The sequence below is a fragment of the Streptopelia decaocto genome, assembly GCF_964273445.1.
Source record: "Streptopelia decaocto genome assembly, chromosome: 3".
Classification (NCBI taxonomy): Eukaryota; Metazoa; Chordata; class Aves; order Columbiformes; family Columbidae; genus Streptopelia; species Streptopelia decaocto.
The window spans coordinates 33,902,572-33,917,981 of record NC_138656.1 but is presented as its reverse complement, the minus strand read 5'-3'; the positions used below and the strand labels follow the sequence as shown (position 1 = coordinate 33,917,981).

At 49.5% G+C, this 15,410-nt stretch overlaps 2 protein-coding genes across 7 annotated transcripts in view; one reads left to right on the top strand and one right to left on the bottom strand.

The window, feature by feature from the left end:
- Nucleotides 1-204: 204 nt before the first annotated feature.
- On the bottom strand, nucleotides 205-10,680 carry MRPL14 (mitochondrial ribosomal protein L14). Its single transcript, XM_082048319.1, has 3 exons — nucleotides 10,578-10,680; nucleotides 3,083-3,176; nucleotides 205-865 (listed from the first exon to the last, which is right to left on the bottom strand). The coding sequence occupies exons 2-3, from the start codon at nucleotides 3,154-3,156 to the stop codon at nucleotides 499-501; spliced, it is 441 nt and encodes a 146-aa protein (XP_081904445.1). The 5' UTR covers nucleotides 3,157-3,176; nucleotides 10,578-10,680; the 3' UTR covers nucleotides 205-498.
- A 14-nt stretch (nucleotides 10,681-10,694) lies between these two features.
- Nucleotides 10,695-15,410, top strand: part of TMEM63B (transmembrane protein 63B) — a 47,511-nt gene continuing 42,795 nt past the window's right edge. For 5 of the 6 annotated variants that reach the window (XM_082048316.1, XM_082048317.1, XM_082048318.1 and 2 more), the window contains exon 1: nucleotides 10,695-10,835. The gene's annotated coding sequence lies outside the window, so the exon portion shown is untranslated. The remainder of the gene's footprint in view (nucleotides 10,836-15,410) is intronic. The other variant, XM_082048314.1, reaches the window with a different exon arrangement.

Genomic DNA, 15,410 nt, shown 5'->3' with positions numbered 1-15,410 from the left:
CAGGTAAAGATGTAGAAAGTAATCCTTTTACTGAATATGCCCAAGGCACCAATAGTTCATTATATCTCTCTCCCACTCCATTCCATGTGAATCCATTTTGTAGACCCCAGTGTCACTGGGCCAGGGACTGCGCTTTGTGTCTTGCTCCTGGGAACTGGAAAAGGCAAACCTAGGGAAAAGAAAGCATAAGCAGTACAAATCAAGAAGGATTTTCATGTTCTCATTTAATGATTAGAGGCCAAATTAACATCACAGCAGTAAGACTGAAGGAGCATTTCCCTAGCACACTGCAGAAGTTCTGCAAAACAAATCAGCCTTATTTTGGAGAAAAACAAGATACATCAATATTTAAACTAGTTGTTTGTAATTCTTAAACAGGAAGAGAGACTCTTGGTAAACCTCAACTTTTTCACATTTCACCACATCCTAGAGAATGACCAAGGAACAGCTACTGTATGAAAGGATATAAACAGGATTGCCAGAAACCTGTCTTAGCCCTCATACAAAGTTGCGGGCAATGGCCAATACTTTGGAGAACTCTCCTTCTCTCTGTCGCAGGATATAGGGTATTGGTGTTTTTATTCTAGTCCCTATTGGATTTCCATTGTCTTCTATGAGTACCACATTGTTGGAATCAAATCTAGGTGTCATGGTGGCGCCAGGCATCTTGTGCCCTACAATCAAAGCCTTCTTCTTTTCTCCTTTGATAGCCAGAAGAATCTTATCTCCTACTTTGCCAACTCCGGTCTTGTTATACACATGGATACATTTTGGTGGTCGGTGGTACGGCGTGTTTCCCAAGGCACTGTTGTCCACCACTCGCACGCGGGTGAGCTTCTGTATTGCTAGGGATGCTCCAGTGATACTAGCAAAAGACAGGAAAGAATGAGACAGACCTTCTCAATAATCCTTGGAGAGCAAGGGCAAACCCAGCACAGGATCTTGTCATTACACAAACCACTCGGAAGGCGCCAGCAACAAATACAAATCATATGGGTGACACATTGACTGCATTCAATGTGCTCTTTGAAAGCCAGATGTGACATTGGGCTTTGCACACTCTTTACTAAATGTGAAACATAAGACCACCATTCTACTCTGGAACACAACTAGAAGATGGCGTGAAGAATGGCTTGCATTTACTGGGCTTTTTAGCAACTGCAGATGATGCTATTCAACTTCAATTTACAAGCAAAAAAAAAAGTGCTTGCTTCTGCTACAAGCAGCCTACAGGAAGCTGAGACTCAAGTCAGGCTCTTTCAATCTTCTACACAGTCCCCAGCAATAAGGACTTTTCTGACCAATCATCAGTGAAGTCTATGAGGGTCTCCTGTCTTATTCTGCTCTCAGTGAGACCTCTGAGGTCCTTCTGTGGCTGTGATAAGCTGCCACCAACTGCAATCTAACAGATCATCAACTTCCCCATGTGGGAGGAACCCAGAGAGACGCAGCCTCTTCTGTATCAGTTTGCTCTATGCAATTATCAACAGTAAGAAACAACAGAAATAAACTGCAAGTTGTTAGATGTGACTCTGAATACGCCTGGTAACAGCAGGAAAAAACTGAGAAGAAATTCAACCTCCCTTTCAGGAAAGGCTATTCTTTCATCCAGTAAGCTCAAATTCAAGTGATTTGTTGCTTCTCTTCAAAGGACACCCAAACACAGACAACTGGAAAAGCAGGAAGATCCTTTCTACTGGTAAACAACTGCTTTGCACTAAGATACTAGAAACCTGCTGGCCAGACAGCTGCAGGAATGCCAAGCTGCTGTCAGCTGAACTACTCAAACAGACAGCACATGGAGTCAACCTAACCATTCACCTTGTTTTGCAGAGCAGCAACATATAGTAAATACAGACCAATGGGGACCAGCAGCACTTATTGAAGACAAAGGACCTGTATTTGCAATGCTGCCTAAAACAAGAGCAAGGCACCCCCTGTGTATCAAACACAGCATGGATGGACATCAGTTGCAGCAGACATTTTTACATGTAGTCAGGGAAGGCCGGCTGCATCAGTCCACATTATTCTTAACTGCTCCAGAGGCCCAGTTCTGACTTTCAAGATTTATTTCCCACATTAGGGGCCTATGCCAGCCTTCCCCTATAAGCAGACACCTCTCTTCTCTCTCAGAAGTCACTCACCTCTGCAAAAAAAACACACCACATCCAAAGCAGGCCCACCACAAAGGAAAGGTTTCCCCATTAAGACTGCTGATGTCCTCCAGTAACACTGCTCCCCTCTGTGGGCTTGGCCTTCCTCTCACTGTCCATGTATATAAATCCTTTAAATGTCTGCTGGGCAATGCTCTCGTGCAGTCCATTTGCAAAAAAAGCCAGTAAGACTTAGATACCTCCTTGAGATAGCTCATGGGACTATCACACAACATAGCCCTAAGCATTTTTTTAATTCCCTCTCTAGACCACAGTCATGTGAATTACTATTCTCACCCTATAAACTGAAGCCCTGACCCTTCAAAGAGCTGTATGCTAGAGATTCCCCATACACACACCGAGTGTACCGTGGGATTAGGCTCTAAGCTTTGTGCAAGGCATTGTAAAACATGAGGTCCATAAATTTAAGAAGCTTTAAATGCCTTGAGCCTGGAACAAGGACCTAAAGAAAAATAACAAAACAGACACTGTTAAGGCAGAAAGCAATATTTTTTCCAGGTTACTTTTGCTCTAAATAGCTGAAATGATAAACTCTGGAATAATTTTAAACATGTAATTGGCTTTACATCAGCAGGGGCTGGCTGCTGCTTTTTTGGACTTGGCTGGGAAACACAGTCACTTTAAACTTCTGCTTGCAGGCCATTGCAGCACCCTCAAAGGCCTAAAAGTCTCCTTACAAGCATACAAAAATGCAGAGTTCAGACCGCACTCAGACTGCCAGGAAATCTGTTGTTGTGTTCGGGCTGACTTTACAACCTGTGAAGAGACAACTACAAAATTTTGTTGTATTATATTACCCTTTTTGAATGAAAAATACTGTATATTATACTTGACCTACTTAACAACATCTCTTTCAATCTGGAAATTTTCTCAAGAAGACAAAAGCAAAAGCAGGATTTGAAAATTACCTGAAGTGTCGCTGAATCACTGCGCTGCTTAGATGGGTTAAGGATAAACCCAATTGCTGAGTCCAGAGAGCCATTTGGATTCTGGTAACCCACTCTGCAAATAAAGCAAGAAAACTATGAACTCTGGAAAATGGACAAAATTTTTTTTGCTTCCTTTCCCTTTCATGAATCACACACTGGAGCCTCAGCACCTCTTTAGAAGTTGCAATCCACAGCACACAGAGTGGTAACAGCGTCCATGGCATGCTACAAGCAGATCAACAACCCCTGCCTGAATTCAGCAGACAACATAATTCAGATGCATATACTACAAAGCTGGATTCAGTACTGCTGCACTGCAGCTTCCTGTGCACGGAGCTAAGGGCCCTTCTGCAGGCACTGCGAACCATGTAACAACCAGCAGGTTTGAGAACCCTGGATGTGAACTGAGTTTCTAATTTAGAGGCCACGGTGACCAGTAAAAGCTACCATAGTTACTTGTTAAAAGTACTGACGTTACCTATAAAACCAAGAAAAAGCCAGAGACACTCTGCAGACTGGCATCAGAGCTTCAGGAAACAATTTGCCAGGCGAGGGACAAAGCCAAATACCACTGGTGAGGACATTTTCCCCTTCAGCATACACAAGGTGTTCGACAGCCTGTGTTTAGAGATCAGAATCACACCTATGCCAACCTTGCCCTGTTAAGGCCACCCAGATGAAGCAATTCCCTGTACCTTTATGATGCTCGCTCAAGCCAACACGAACCACCCCCCACCTGCAGCAGCGCTGGGTTACAGGGCAACCTCTGAGCGAGTTCACCACCTCCTCTTCCCTGACTACATCTGTGGGGTTTCCCTCACCTCATTCTCTCAGACTGACGGGGAACAGCTTCTACTCAAAATTGTAAAGGCTTCGCTGAAGCCAGATCCTCTTGCCAGACATCAGTGAGGGAGCAATGACCCAGGCAGCCATGCCAGTAGATCCAAGTGAAGGGATAAAACAGTGTGGACCTAGAGCCAGTCCTCTTTCAGGCCAGCTAAGGTAGAACTAAGACTTTCCATCAGACTGCAACTACCATAGTGTGACATTGCTTCCTTAAGCCTTGGCAGTGTAAGCAACACATGCTCCACTTCCTTCTAGAATAAACAATAAAAATACATTGACCTTCTATCTCCCTTTGCCAGTTTTGATGAGCTCAGGGCCAAACTGTAGCAGTACATTGTAAAGCCATTTTCTTAACTTTTATTTTAAAACCAAAGCTGACCTAACTTCTCCAGGAAGAAAAAAATGCCCACAAAGCCTCTGACAGGCAATGCCATAGCTGTCCTTACTACAACCAAGTAAAGCCCTGGCTAAATATTCACTCTTTATTGTTTTGGGTTTTTTTCTCCCCAGTGTGTTTGCTTACTTGGGGATGTATTTTTTAGGATTTGCAGTCGTTCTACAGAGCAAGCATTACCTGATAGCAGGACAAGAAACTCTGGAGATGTGCACCATGGCAATTTTGTAGCAGTGCTCCCTGAGCAAAGCACACAACATGTGGCAAACTGTCTCACCTGTCACGCAGGTTTGGAAGAGATCAGCAAAAGCCAAAGCTTGCATTTATTGCTAAACAAAGCCACTTTTCCATGAGGTAGAAGATCTCCAAATGAATTTGGAGCTTTCCTTCAGAGCCTGCCGGTACTGTTCCCTCTCTGAAATGCAATTCCAAGAAGGCTGTGTTTTTGCCACAGCTCCTCACCTAGCTGTGCAACCCACACGAGAACAAGGCCCTGTGCGTTTACAGTGCTGCTGTCAATCAAGATCCAGTTACCCAGGCCTTGCTGCTGCTGGGGTTTCTAAACAAGTTCAACTACTCTGTCTTGCTGTAAGCCCACAGCCCGTCCTGGCAGGGAGGACAGCCTGTGTCCCGTTTCTACACTTGGGTCTACTGTTTCCCATGTGAAACTCAAACCTGGTGGGTAACACTGCTCCGACTTCCTCCAGAGGCTTTGGATCCCTCTAGAAAACCCAAACCAGCAGCAGCAAATTGGCCTCCCTGTTGTCTTTGATGGACACTTCTCAGGGAATTCATCTGCCACCGACGCCCCTGCCTCTATTCCCCTGGCAGGCGTGGTGGCCTTGATAGCAGGAAAGGACAGGCTGCTCATCCTCACCACTACAGAAGACCGATTGGAGAGGTCTGCTGGCTGGTGGCAGGGACGGGCACGAGCTCTGCCCACTGTCAGAGGGACATCAAGGCCACGACCAGCACAGCTGGCTGTGCGGAAGGCCGTGCGTCAGAGGCCTACAGCGCTGCCTGAACTCTGAGCTCACTCCCCACTCCGGAGAGGAGTCACTGTTTGTTTCTGCCCTGTGGCAGCAGTGAAGGTTTGAAGTCACAAAACTACCGGCAGAAGCACCAACAGCGTTAAGCATCCAAGGACTGTTTATTTTTCCAGATGACTCAGTACCCCCTTCTTGGCTAAGAATTATTCCTCAGCACATTAAGATGTGTCACAAGCTAAGAAACTTTGTATGATTGATTACTTGGTATGAAGCATCCTGTTAGGAACGGAGTAAACAGGGGGGATGCTTCCAATTAGCAGGATGGTTTGGGCTAGAGGGAATGCACCTGTGGCATGCAGCATGCAAGGGTGCAAGTGGGTTCACCTAGACTGAATCACACCTTCAGCTGCTCTAACATGCCAGCTTCCCCCCCTTGAAACACATACCCAATAGTTTGGGTCTGTCTCCAGGTGCTCCTCAACCAGACCCAGTCTCAACTTGCTCCCTCTGTGGCTGTAAACAGGGCACTTCATCTCCTCCACCCTCAGTTTTCCCCTCTGGGGAGCGGCTAATTACTAAACTCCAAAGGGCAGAGAAGCCACTCACTCTGCCACACTGGGTGCTGCCACACAAACGCTCCGGGTTGGTGCCAAATCTGCAGAGCCGCTATAAAGCAAAGAAAGCCATCGGCTCCAGCACAACCAGCACCTCTCTCCTCCCCAGCGCTGACGCTGCCTCACACCAGGAGGCTTTCAAAAGGCTCCAAGGAGGCTGCACATAGCACTGGCACAGGGAACACAAGTGACCCGAGTTTACTTCTGAAGGTGGCTCTCCCAGGGTTGTCCCTGAGCAGCCTGCAGTGCTCAGATGTCTGTGGGAAGAGTAACCCCATAACCCTCAAACACAGGAAGATTTGTGGGAGTTCCCAGACATCTGCTGTCAGCATTGCCCAACTGATAGGAGTGCACCTTGCAATACCCTGGACAGGCAAAACACCGCCACTGCTTAGTACTTAGTCCCTAATACACTCCTGACCAAGGAATTATCTTGGAAGGGACTTCTGGAGGTCATCTATTCCAATCTCCCCTTCAAGAAGGATTAATTTCCAAGTTCCTCATGCCAGGCAAGAGCAGTATTTAAACAGACACTGTCCTAAAATGAAAGGCCCAACACTAATACAACTATTGATATAGCATAGATAACAGGTAGCTGCACCAAAACAATGATAAAGAACCATGCAGAGTAACCTCTCTGCAACTCCTGCCCTGCTGCGCCTAAATTCTAGCAGTGGCTCTCTCTCATGATTAGAGACTAATTCCTTAAAACCAGAATTGTAGAGACTCTTTGCTTCTCTCTGCTCCCCATATCAGTTAAAAGTTAGCACAGGCCTCAGACTGAGTTCAGAGTAAGATTCAGAAAGGGTGAAGGAGACTGTTAATCAAATATTCGTAAAAATGACCCAATTTCTACTTCACTGAATAAGCCTGAGCATGCAATAAGCTGCTGCAGCAAACACTCCCTTCTCAAGGGCCCTTCAGCCATACCCCATTCAATCCAACAGACCAACATCAAATTCCAACACCGTACAACAAAGGAACTCTTCACCAGTTATAAACCTCTGGAAGTTATTTACCTATTGCACCATTTTCAAGTGCCATACTAAAGCTACCACCTTCACCATTTTTCCTTGAGATTAAAGAACTAATGTATTTACTGCAATCTTGAGTGGTTTTTGAAAGGAGGAGTTCTGGAAAATTTCATCCCAGCCAACAGAAGCGAGCCACATAGAATATTTTCCTCAAATGCATGCAAACACGTGAGTAGACCACCTCAAGGAGCTGACACAAAGCAAGGACATCTTCCAGATAAAGAGAACAGGATTACATGCTCACTTTGAAGCAACGTCAGGGCACACAGTACCAAGAAAGGAAGCCCTGTGTCCCCCCAACACACATTTCCATCACCTCCCTTATGCTGGCTCCAGCATTCATGCAAATCAGTCACAGTTTTCAGCTAGATCAGTTCCCTGATCCGACTCATCCCATGGTTGCACAAATGCTGGTGTGAGGGAAAATGTCAAAACACAAGACCAGGACTTCTCCTTTCACTGCCAACCCAGACTAGCGTCGTGACAGCATCCCCAGAGAAACACCAGGGGATTTGGACATGAAAGCATCTCTTTCATTTCAGCAAAAATACTGATGTGCTCCACAAGAATGGTCTCTGTGAATCTGCACTATAAACGCAGCCATGGGAGCACTAAAAAGGTCTGTGCCTGAACACTCAAGAGGCCGGTGCAATGGCTCTGACCAGGTTTTTAGCAGTGGTTTATACCCTAAAAAACAGTCAAGGTGCCATTCTTAGCCTGCCTGCATCCTAGAGTACTTTTAAATATTGTTGTTACCTAGCAATCCAGTAGTACTTTCCTTTTTAATCAAAAGTTTTGGAAATAACACCTGCTCCCTATATTGCCCTCAAGATCTGCAGTTCCACAACCATGCGGCTCTTTCTTTTCCTTCTTTCTGCTAGTAACTCATCCACACAAACAGGCACCAGGGAAAAACAGTGGATGTTGCACGACAAATGCTGAGGCCTACTACCCAAAGCTTTCTGTCAAACATACCAAATAAAAATGGGAAAAATATTATTCGCTTTAATAGTTGTAACCTGATCTGCACAGTCAAACAGTAGAGGCAAAGATCTCCTCTATCCTTCTAAGAGAACGAAACAGCCATGCTCTAGGCACCACGAAGATTTGAACTGCATCTGTCATCTATCATTAAAACACAGGAAATAAATCGAAGACAACATGCATGATGCAAATACCTAAACCCCTACTCTGCCACTGCAGGTTTATTTATAGACCGTCTGCCAGGGTGAGCTGCAAGAGCCAACTGTGAACTACAGGACTCAATCCATTCACAGCTCTCCTCATAAAGGAAACAATGTGATTAAGAGCTTGTGTGTGTTAAAAATACACAAGATATTCATTACCAAGACATAATTGGTTTTACATTAATGACAGCCAGAAAGGCTAGGATTCACAAGACGAATTAAGTCTTTTCAAATTCCATTTATGAATAGGATTAGCTATTAAACAGGATATTTATTGATCTATGTTACCAACAGAAACTCATTACAGGTACATCTGTTAACAATTTTGAAGGAAAAAACACTAACCACATTTTCCAGATCAAAATCAGGAAAGGCAGATTAAAAAAAATAAAAAAAAAAAAAAAAAGAGCTGAATACCTTTAATGGAAAACTTACTTTGGACATTTTAAGTATCCACAAGTCCGAGCTCCAAGGTACTTATGACTCTTATCATTCTAGTATCCGAGCACCTTAAACTATCCATATATTCATATTCACAGCATTGTAATAAAATAGGAAGGGATTATTCCCAGTGCACCAGCAGGAAATTAAGCTACAGAGAGGAAAACTTCCTGTGTGAGGTGAAAGGAAAGGAGCAGCAGAGAAGGTACCTAACCCCAGAAGCTCTGCTCTGGTAGTCTGTGGGACTGAAGTGCAGCAAGGGCCCTCCCTGCTTCTGCCTTCTAGAATCACACGTGGATTCAGAGAACTGGCCACATTCCCGTAACTTTGTGCTGCTATCACCTCTCAAGTGTATCTTTACTATTTCTAAAAGTACCAAGGTCTCAGTAACAGGCCAATAGGCGCCAAGCCACAAGACCACAATCGGTTCCCAGCCCCAACCTGGGTGACTAGGTCCCAAGCACCAAGCTGTGATCACAAACCAGATAGCGGTAACCATGCCAGGGGGAGTTGTGGCAGGGCGAAGGACGCAAACAAGAAGGAAGAGAAGGTGGCTCAACAATAAAAAAAAACTCAGGAACCACTGACCTAGGCTAGTCATTCACAGAACAAAGAACAATAGTGGCTCTAGGCCTTCCTGATAAAGTTATACCAGAAAAGGATGCCCAATAAAGACAGAACTCAGGCCTAAGAGAAACCTAACCTAGAGACAAAGGCACACAAAGGCTACCTGCAGCTTTGCTGGAATAAGCCTTGCTTTTCACTCAAAAACTTCCCTTAAATCAGTTTCTTTTCTTCCAAACAAGACTGTTCCATGTCAGCTTGAGAAGCTTTTGAACCAGGCAAGCGAATGCAGCTCAGATGAGCATCCATGTCCTGGTTTTATAAGGGCTGGCTGCACGTCTGCTTTTACTACAAGGAGCAAGTCTTTCACCCTTATAAGAAACCTGTCATGCAGTCTGCTTCCCCAAATTGCATCCCCTTACTCACCGGACCTCCAAAAGAGTTTCTTGGAGAATAACCAGCAAAGCACAGACTAGCGCCCACACTTCCTGAGTCTCCGTGACACACACCAGTAAATGCTACATTTGTCAGGACGCAGGAATTTTGGTCCAACTTTGCTGCATGACTACTCATACCCACACAAGGATAATCCCAACAGCACAACCCCCCATTCTGAAGCTAAGAAAGGCTCTGAAGGACACATGTGCAGGAGTGTCAGAGAGTGTTTTCCTCCTCCTCCAGGCCAGACTGCTGGTGCACAGGCTGAGCCTCACAGGAACAGAGGCCGCTGTCTGCCAGAGAGGCAAGATCAGCCCATCAGCAGTGCCATGTGTGCAGGTGACACACAGGCTCTGGCTCCCAGCTTCTTATACAAGTTGTCACATCTATCTGTCCTGCCGTGTGCTGCTCAACCCACATGCCATCTTGAGGGCCAGCATTTCTCAGTCTTTTTAGAGCATGCTCAAGGTTTAGAGGTTTCGGGCCCTTTGCACAGAGCAGCAGCAACGCCTACAAACGGCTCCTTACGAGGGACAGGCAGCAGGGCCGGTGCCCGGGGGGAGGGAGGACCCGGACAGCGCGGGCGCCGCAGGGCCCACCCCGAGCACGGCGGCCACGGCCCGCTCTCCCCCAGCGCCTGGGGACTGAAGGGGGACCGGCCTGCGCCCCGAGCAGCTCCGAGCGACAGCCAGCACCCCAGGAGCAGCCCGGCCCGGCGGCGGGGCAAGGCCACCCACAAGCCGCCGGGTCCGCAGGCCGCGGCCGGCCCCGCCCGGGAGGCCTGAGGCCCCGCGACGCCGGCGCCGCAGCTCAGGGGCGGGACGCCCGCTGCCGCACGGCTGCCCGAGCCGGCACCCGCTTCCCCCCGGCCCGGCCCGGCCCGGCCCGGCGGCGCTCCCAGGGCCGCCTGAGCCCCCCGCCCACACAGAACGCAGCCCCAGGCCTCCCCACGCCCCCCACCGCGCACCTCCGAGGGGAACGCAGGGCCTCCGGCCGCGCGCAAGCGCCGCCGGCCCCACCCACCGCCGTGCGGGACCGGCGCCTCCGCGCCCCGCCCACCCGGGGCCCCGCCCCGCGCCGAGCCCAGCCGAACCGAGCCGAGCCGAGCTCAGCCGGGCGGTCGCCGCTGCCTCCCTTGCGCGGCGCAGCGCGGTACCGCAGCGCCTGGCCCGGCGGGGCCAAGCGGAGCGGCAGCCCCGGAGGACCCAGTCCGCGCCTGACACGGGTAAGCAAGCCGCCGCTGCGGTGGGGTGCGGTGGCTGCGGCTCCGGCTCCTCCAGGCCAGGCGGGCCCGGGGCCGCAACCCGTCGCCTCGGTGTTTGTCGGCTTGGGGGGTCAACATCCGCGCCTCGGGCCTCCGGAGGGCGGAGCGGGCCGGGCCGGGCGGCGCGGCCGTGGCGCGGAGCCCAGCAGCGGGGGCGGCCTGGGGCGGGGGGGCGCCGCCTGCCATCTTGGGGCGGCGCGGAGCGGGGCGGGGGGCGCGCCGGGCGCGGCGGCTGCGGAGCGGGTCGTGTTCCCCCTCCCAGGGCTGTGTGGCAGCGGGGCGGCTCGGGTCTGGGGGGCTTCTCGGCCGCCTCCCGGGTGCCCGTCCTCCGCCGTCCCTCGGCTCGTCCGCTGCCGGGCAGTGGGGCTTCTGCACCACGGGGGTCGGTGGACCCGTTTCTGCGGGGTGGCACCGGCTGCCTTATCACCTGCGATCGCCGTCGGGTGTGCTGAGGCAGCTTTTGTGTGTGCTCGGTCTTGGAGAGCTGCCTGTCCTCCTCCTCCCTGCGTCTCTTCTCCAGGCACCGCTGTGACCGCGAGTTGCAGGGAGGGAGGAGGGATGTTTCAAGGGTGGGAACAGCAGGCAAATTTGTAATATTGCCCTTAAATTTCTACTACTGCTCTGCCTTTGGTTCCCTGGAGGGCTTAGCAAAGAGCTGTCAGATGGGGCTTGTGTCTGTGCTCATGCAGCCAGGCAGTCCGTTTCTGTTCTTGTCTTGATTACCAGCCCCTCCAAATCAGCAAACCATGGTTTTTCCTCCTGTCCTAGAGTGCACCCTGGATGTTTGTATGTAGCTACCTTCTGAAGGCATCGTGCCAAAAATCTGTGACGTGGTTGCAGTCAGCCCGGTGCCCATAGCAGGTTTGAGAGCTCCCAGCTGGATGGAGACCAGGTGTTTGGGGAATTTGGGATTTTGGGCACCTCCCTTGCTCTTCCCTTGATAGCAGGCCTTGTAAGCAAAAGGCCTATCACTGCATGGCTAATTTGGTTGTGCATTGTTCACGAGGAGCCCCCCACCCTCCATTTGTCTGTCACTCTAGAAGCGTCCTGCTCCATTGTGTTCTCCTCTGGAGTAAGCACATCTGGAAAGCCACAGGCTGAAGGGCAGGAGCATCCCATTAGCAGCTGTCACAGAGCCACTGAAGGGTCGTGCAGCACAAGTACCTCTTGGATGGCCCTGCAGTTGCCCCACCCAGGCATGGGACAAAGACTCTGCAAGTGCATTGCAGGGACCAGTACCCTTCCCATCCAAACACCTGTGCTGTGCGGTCCCTAATAGCCTTTTATTCTCTTAATGCTTCTGAGAGAGCTGAAAGCAAACCACTCAGCTCTTAACTGGAGAACTCCATTGAAACCAGAAATAGCAAAGCATTAAGGACGTTGCTTCTAATGACTGCAATTAGCTGGTATCTACCTAGGAAAGGCCTTTCTCATCTTGAGCCTTTTAGCAGTAGGAATACACTGTCTTTACAGGGACAGAAGTCCTTTCTGCAGTCTTTACCTGGATACCATAGGAGCAAGATAAACATGAAAGAAGATGCCTTTGAGGGGGTTGGGAAGAGACTCTGGTTTGGCTCATGAATATGTTTTGTTGCACTAAGTTTGCTCTATTTTTGTCTGTTCCTGTCTTCAGTAACCTTGGAAGGAACTGAAGCTACTGTATTTTCTGAGGGTGTCGGTTTTCTTGTCAAGAAGGCATTGCCATGAGGCTTTGCAATGCTCCGTTCTCTTCCCCTTTGACCTGAGCATGGTGCAACTATCCTGAAATGTCCTGAAGTCATGAGCTGAGCCAAAAAAAGAAAAATACTGAGTGCTTTGCTTGTTGTTTGTTTTTTGTTTTCCCTTCTGGGCTTTTAAAATATCCTTGTCATATTTTTTAGCTTTCTTCAGCAATAAAATGGGCTAGAAACTTGCTTGTTGTTTTTTTTTTTTTCCCCAATAAATTTTTACGTTAAAAAAAATATCCTCGTGCAATAGCTTCGTTCTGAGAGCTAGGACTTTACGAAAAGCTCAGGTAGCATGAGATGTGCAATAAAAGCCTGTGAGCTGGCAGTGCCAAGGGCCTGCTTTTATTCTGTTGCTAATTGTGCTTTTCTTGAGCTGGGGGTAGCTGGGGTGCCTCGAATCATGGGGAGCCCCACAGCCTCCTGCCACCAGCTCCTCTGCCACCCTCCCCATCCATACCAAGGTGCAAGGCCAGCGTGCATCCTTTTTGTGGGTGCCCCATCTCTATCCTTGTGGCCAGGGTGACACTGTGTGCTAGGGGCTCTGCAGGCAGCACCTCCTGTTCCCAGGAAAGACAGCTGGGACCTGTGCTGTCTGACGTGAAGCCACGGGGTGCCTGCTCTTGTGCTGGAGGAGGCCCTGGGTGTAGGATACTCTGTTCAGTTTGCCATTAATTAGAGACGGTGCTGGTTATGGATCTGGTGGCTAATTTGCATATCAAAGCATCTGAGAGCTCTGTGGTGGGTAATGGAGGCAGGGATGATAGGGCTTGCTGGAGGCTGGGGCCAGATCTTCCCCGGGGCTTTTTGTAGGACGTAGATGAGACAAGATGATGGAGATGTTTGGAAAATTGAGATTGCCTACATGCCCTTGAATGACAGCACCGTTAAGGCTTTTTTAATCTAGCAGCTGCTTTCCAGGGGGGTGGGAACCAAGGAGAAAGGGAGCAGTCCTTGGTGGCAGTCCCTTGGGCTGCTCCTGCCCTACCTCCTTCCAACCAGTGACAGCTTGCAGGGCAGCCCACTGTGTGCAGACCCCAACAGCCCCACACTGCCCTCCAGCAGCTGTCCCCAGGGCCGGCAGCTTCTGCGGCAAGCGACCAGTGTGCCAGCCCGCTGCTTGTTCTCCATGCTGTGTCTCACGCAAGGAAGCAGAGGCCCCGCTTGGAGCCTATAGCAAAAGGCCAGGTTTGTTACCACCTGAACTGGCTCTGCAGGGCCCCAGGTCTTACCTGATGGCTCAGGAGCCATTGTTTGAGGAGCAGCAGAGCCTCGAATGGGGCATGTCCTCTGGGATGCTGTGTGAGTCAGAGGAAGGTTTGCCTGTATCTGGTCTCGGCAGAGCTGTCTCCTGCTCCTCCTGGCTCTGGAAACTAGCCTGGGGAACTCTGAGCTTGCTTGCAGCCTGGGCTGGAAACCAAAATGCAGGTTTTCAACAGGCAGAGAGGAAGAGTGTCCCTGCGTCCCTCTGCCGCTTTGATCTTCACAAGTGCGTTACTAGTCCTGATGCTCTAGCTTTGAAGGACCATGACATGGGGCAGCTGACCTCTCTGAAGGTAGCTCTGTGTTCATTGCAGGCCTGTGTGTTGCCTGGAACTGCAGCCCTTGACCTCTCTTCCACGCCTATGCAGCTCAGGTTCTTGCTGGGAAGGACTCCTCATCTTGCCAGCCATATGGGAAGTTGGTGTGTGCAGGAACTGCTTCAAGCTTGACCTCCTAAGGAGGCACCTCTTCCGCCTGAAGCCCTTGTCCTGTTGGCAGTTCTCCAGCTCACTCATGAGAGTGAGTTTGGGGGGACAGGCCTGATGCATGGGGTAGAAAGTTGGTTAAAAGGAGAAAAACAAGAATCGAGGAATTAAAAAGAAAAGCGCATGTGTGTGCGCACTCTGCAACAGAGAGAGGGCGAGACTCATGAAGCCGATGCCATAGAGCAAAGGTTTGCAGTATGAAATGGCTTTTCTCTGAGCCTGCAGGCCTGCAGTTGGCACTGCCTTCTCGCTTCATGTCCTTCCAGCATAGAGCTGGGTGTCTGCCCTCTGCTCCAAATACAGATTAGATGTGGGAAGTCCTTCCTTGCTAAGTGTGAGATGCAGAACATTTTCCTCTGTGCTTCTCTGGGCAGCTTTTACTGCACTTCACAGGGTTATCTTTGCATGCTTGTTACATGTTCCCCGCATATGATTGCTATGCGGTGCTGCAAATACATCAGTTCTCTCCGTGGCTCTTGCACGTTGATATTGCCTGCTTGCCGTTCTCCCTCTTCTGCTTTAAGGTCCCTTCCTCTCCAACCCTCATAAAGCCAAGTGAGGGAGTGGGAATGCTTTCCCGGCATCCCAGTGCTCCCCTTAGGCCAAGCTCTTATAGTGGCTATGCAGCTTGTATGGGCAAGATGGGGATCCTGCTGGCATAGCCCACTGCATCTTTTGAGCAGGGTCTGCTGTTCTTGATGTGCTTTTGTCTAATTATCAATGCCAGCAGCTTCTGCCCACATGGTTATTGTGCTGGGAAGTAAGAGTGGTCTTGTTTTATTCATGCTGTTTTTCCCCAGAGAAACTGGCAGTTGGTTGTATGGGTTTGGCTTAAAGGGAAGTTCTGAAGATTCCCATTTGCGTTGCCTGATCAGGGAAATTGTTTGTGCTATTGCATTAAAGAAAGGGGCTGGGTCTCTTAAGGAACTGTGTATTTGAAAGGCGGCACATTGCATCAGCACCAGGAGAAAGCAGTTGCAGGCAGGATTAACGTCTGGCTGTTTTCAGTATGTTCTGCGATTGCTTTCCTGAAGCACCACAACCGTGCTGCCTCTGAGCAGCAA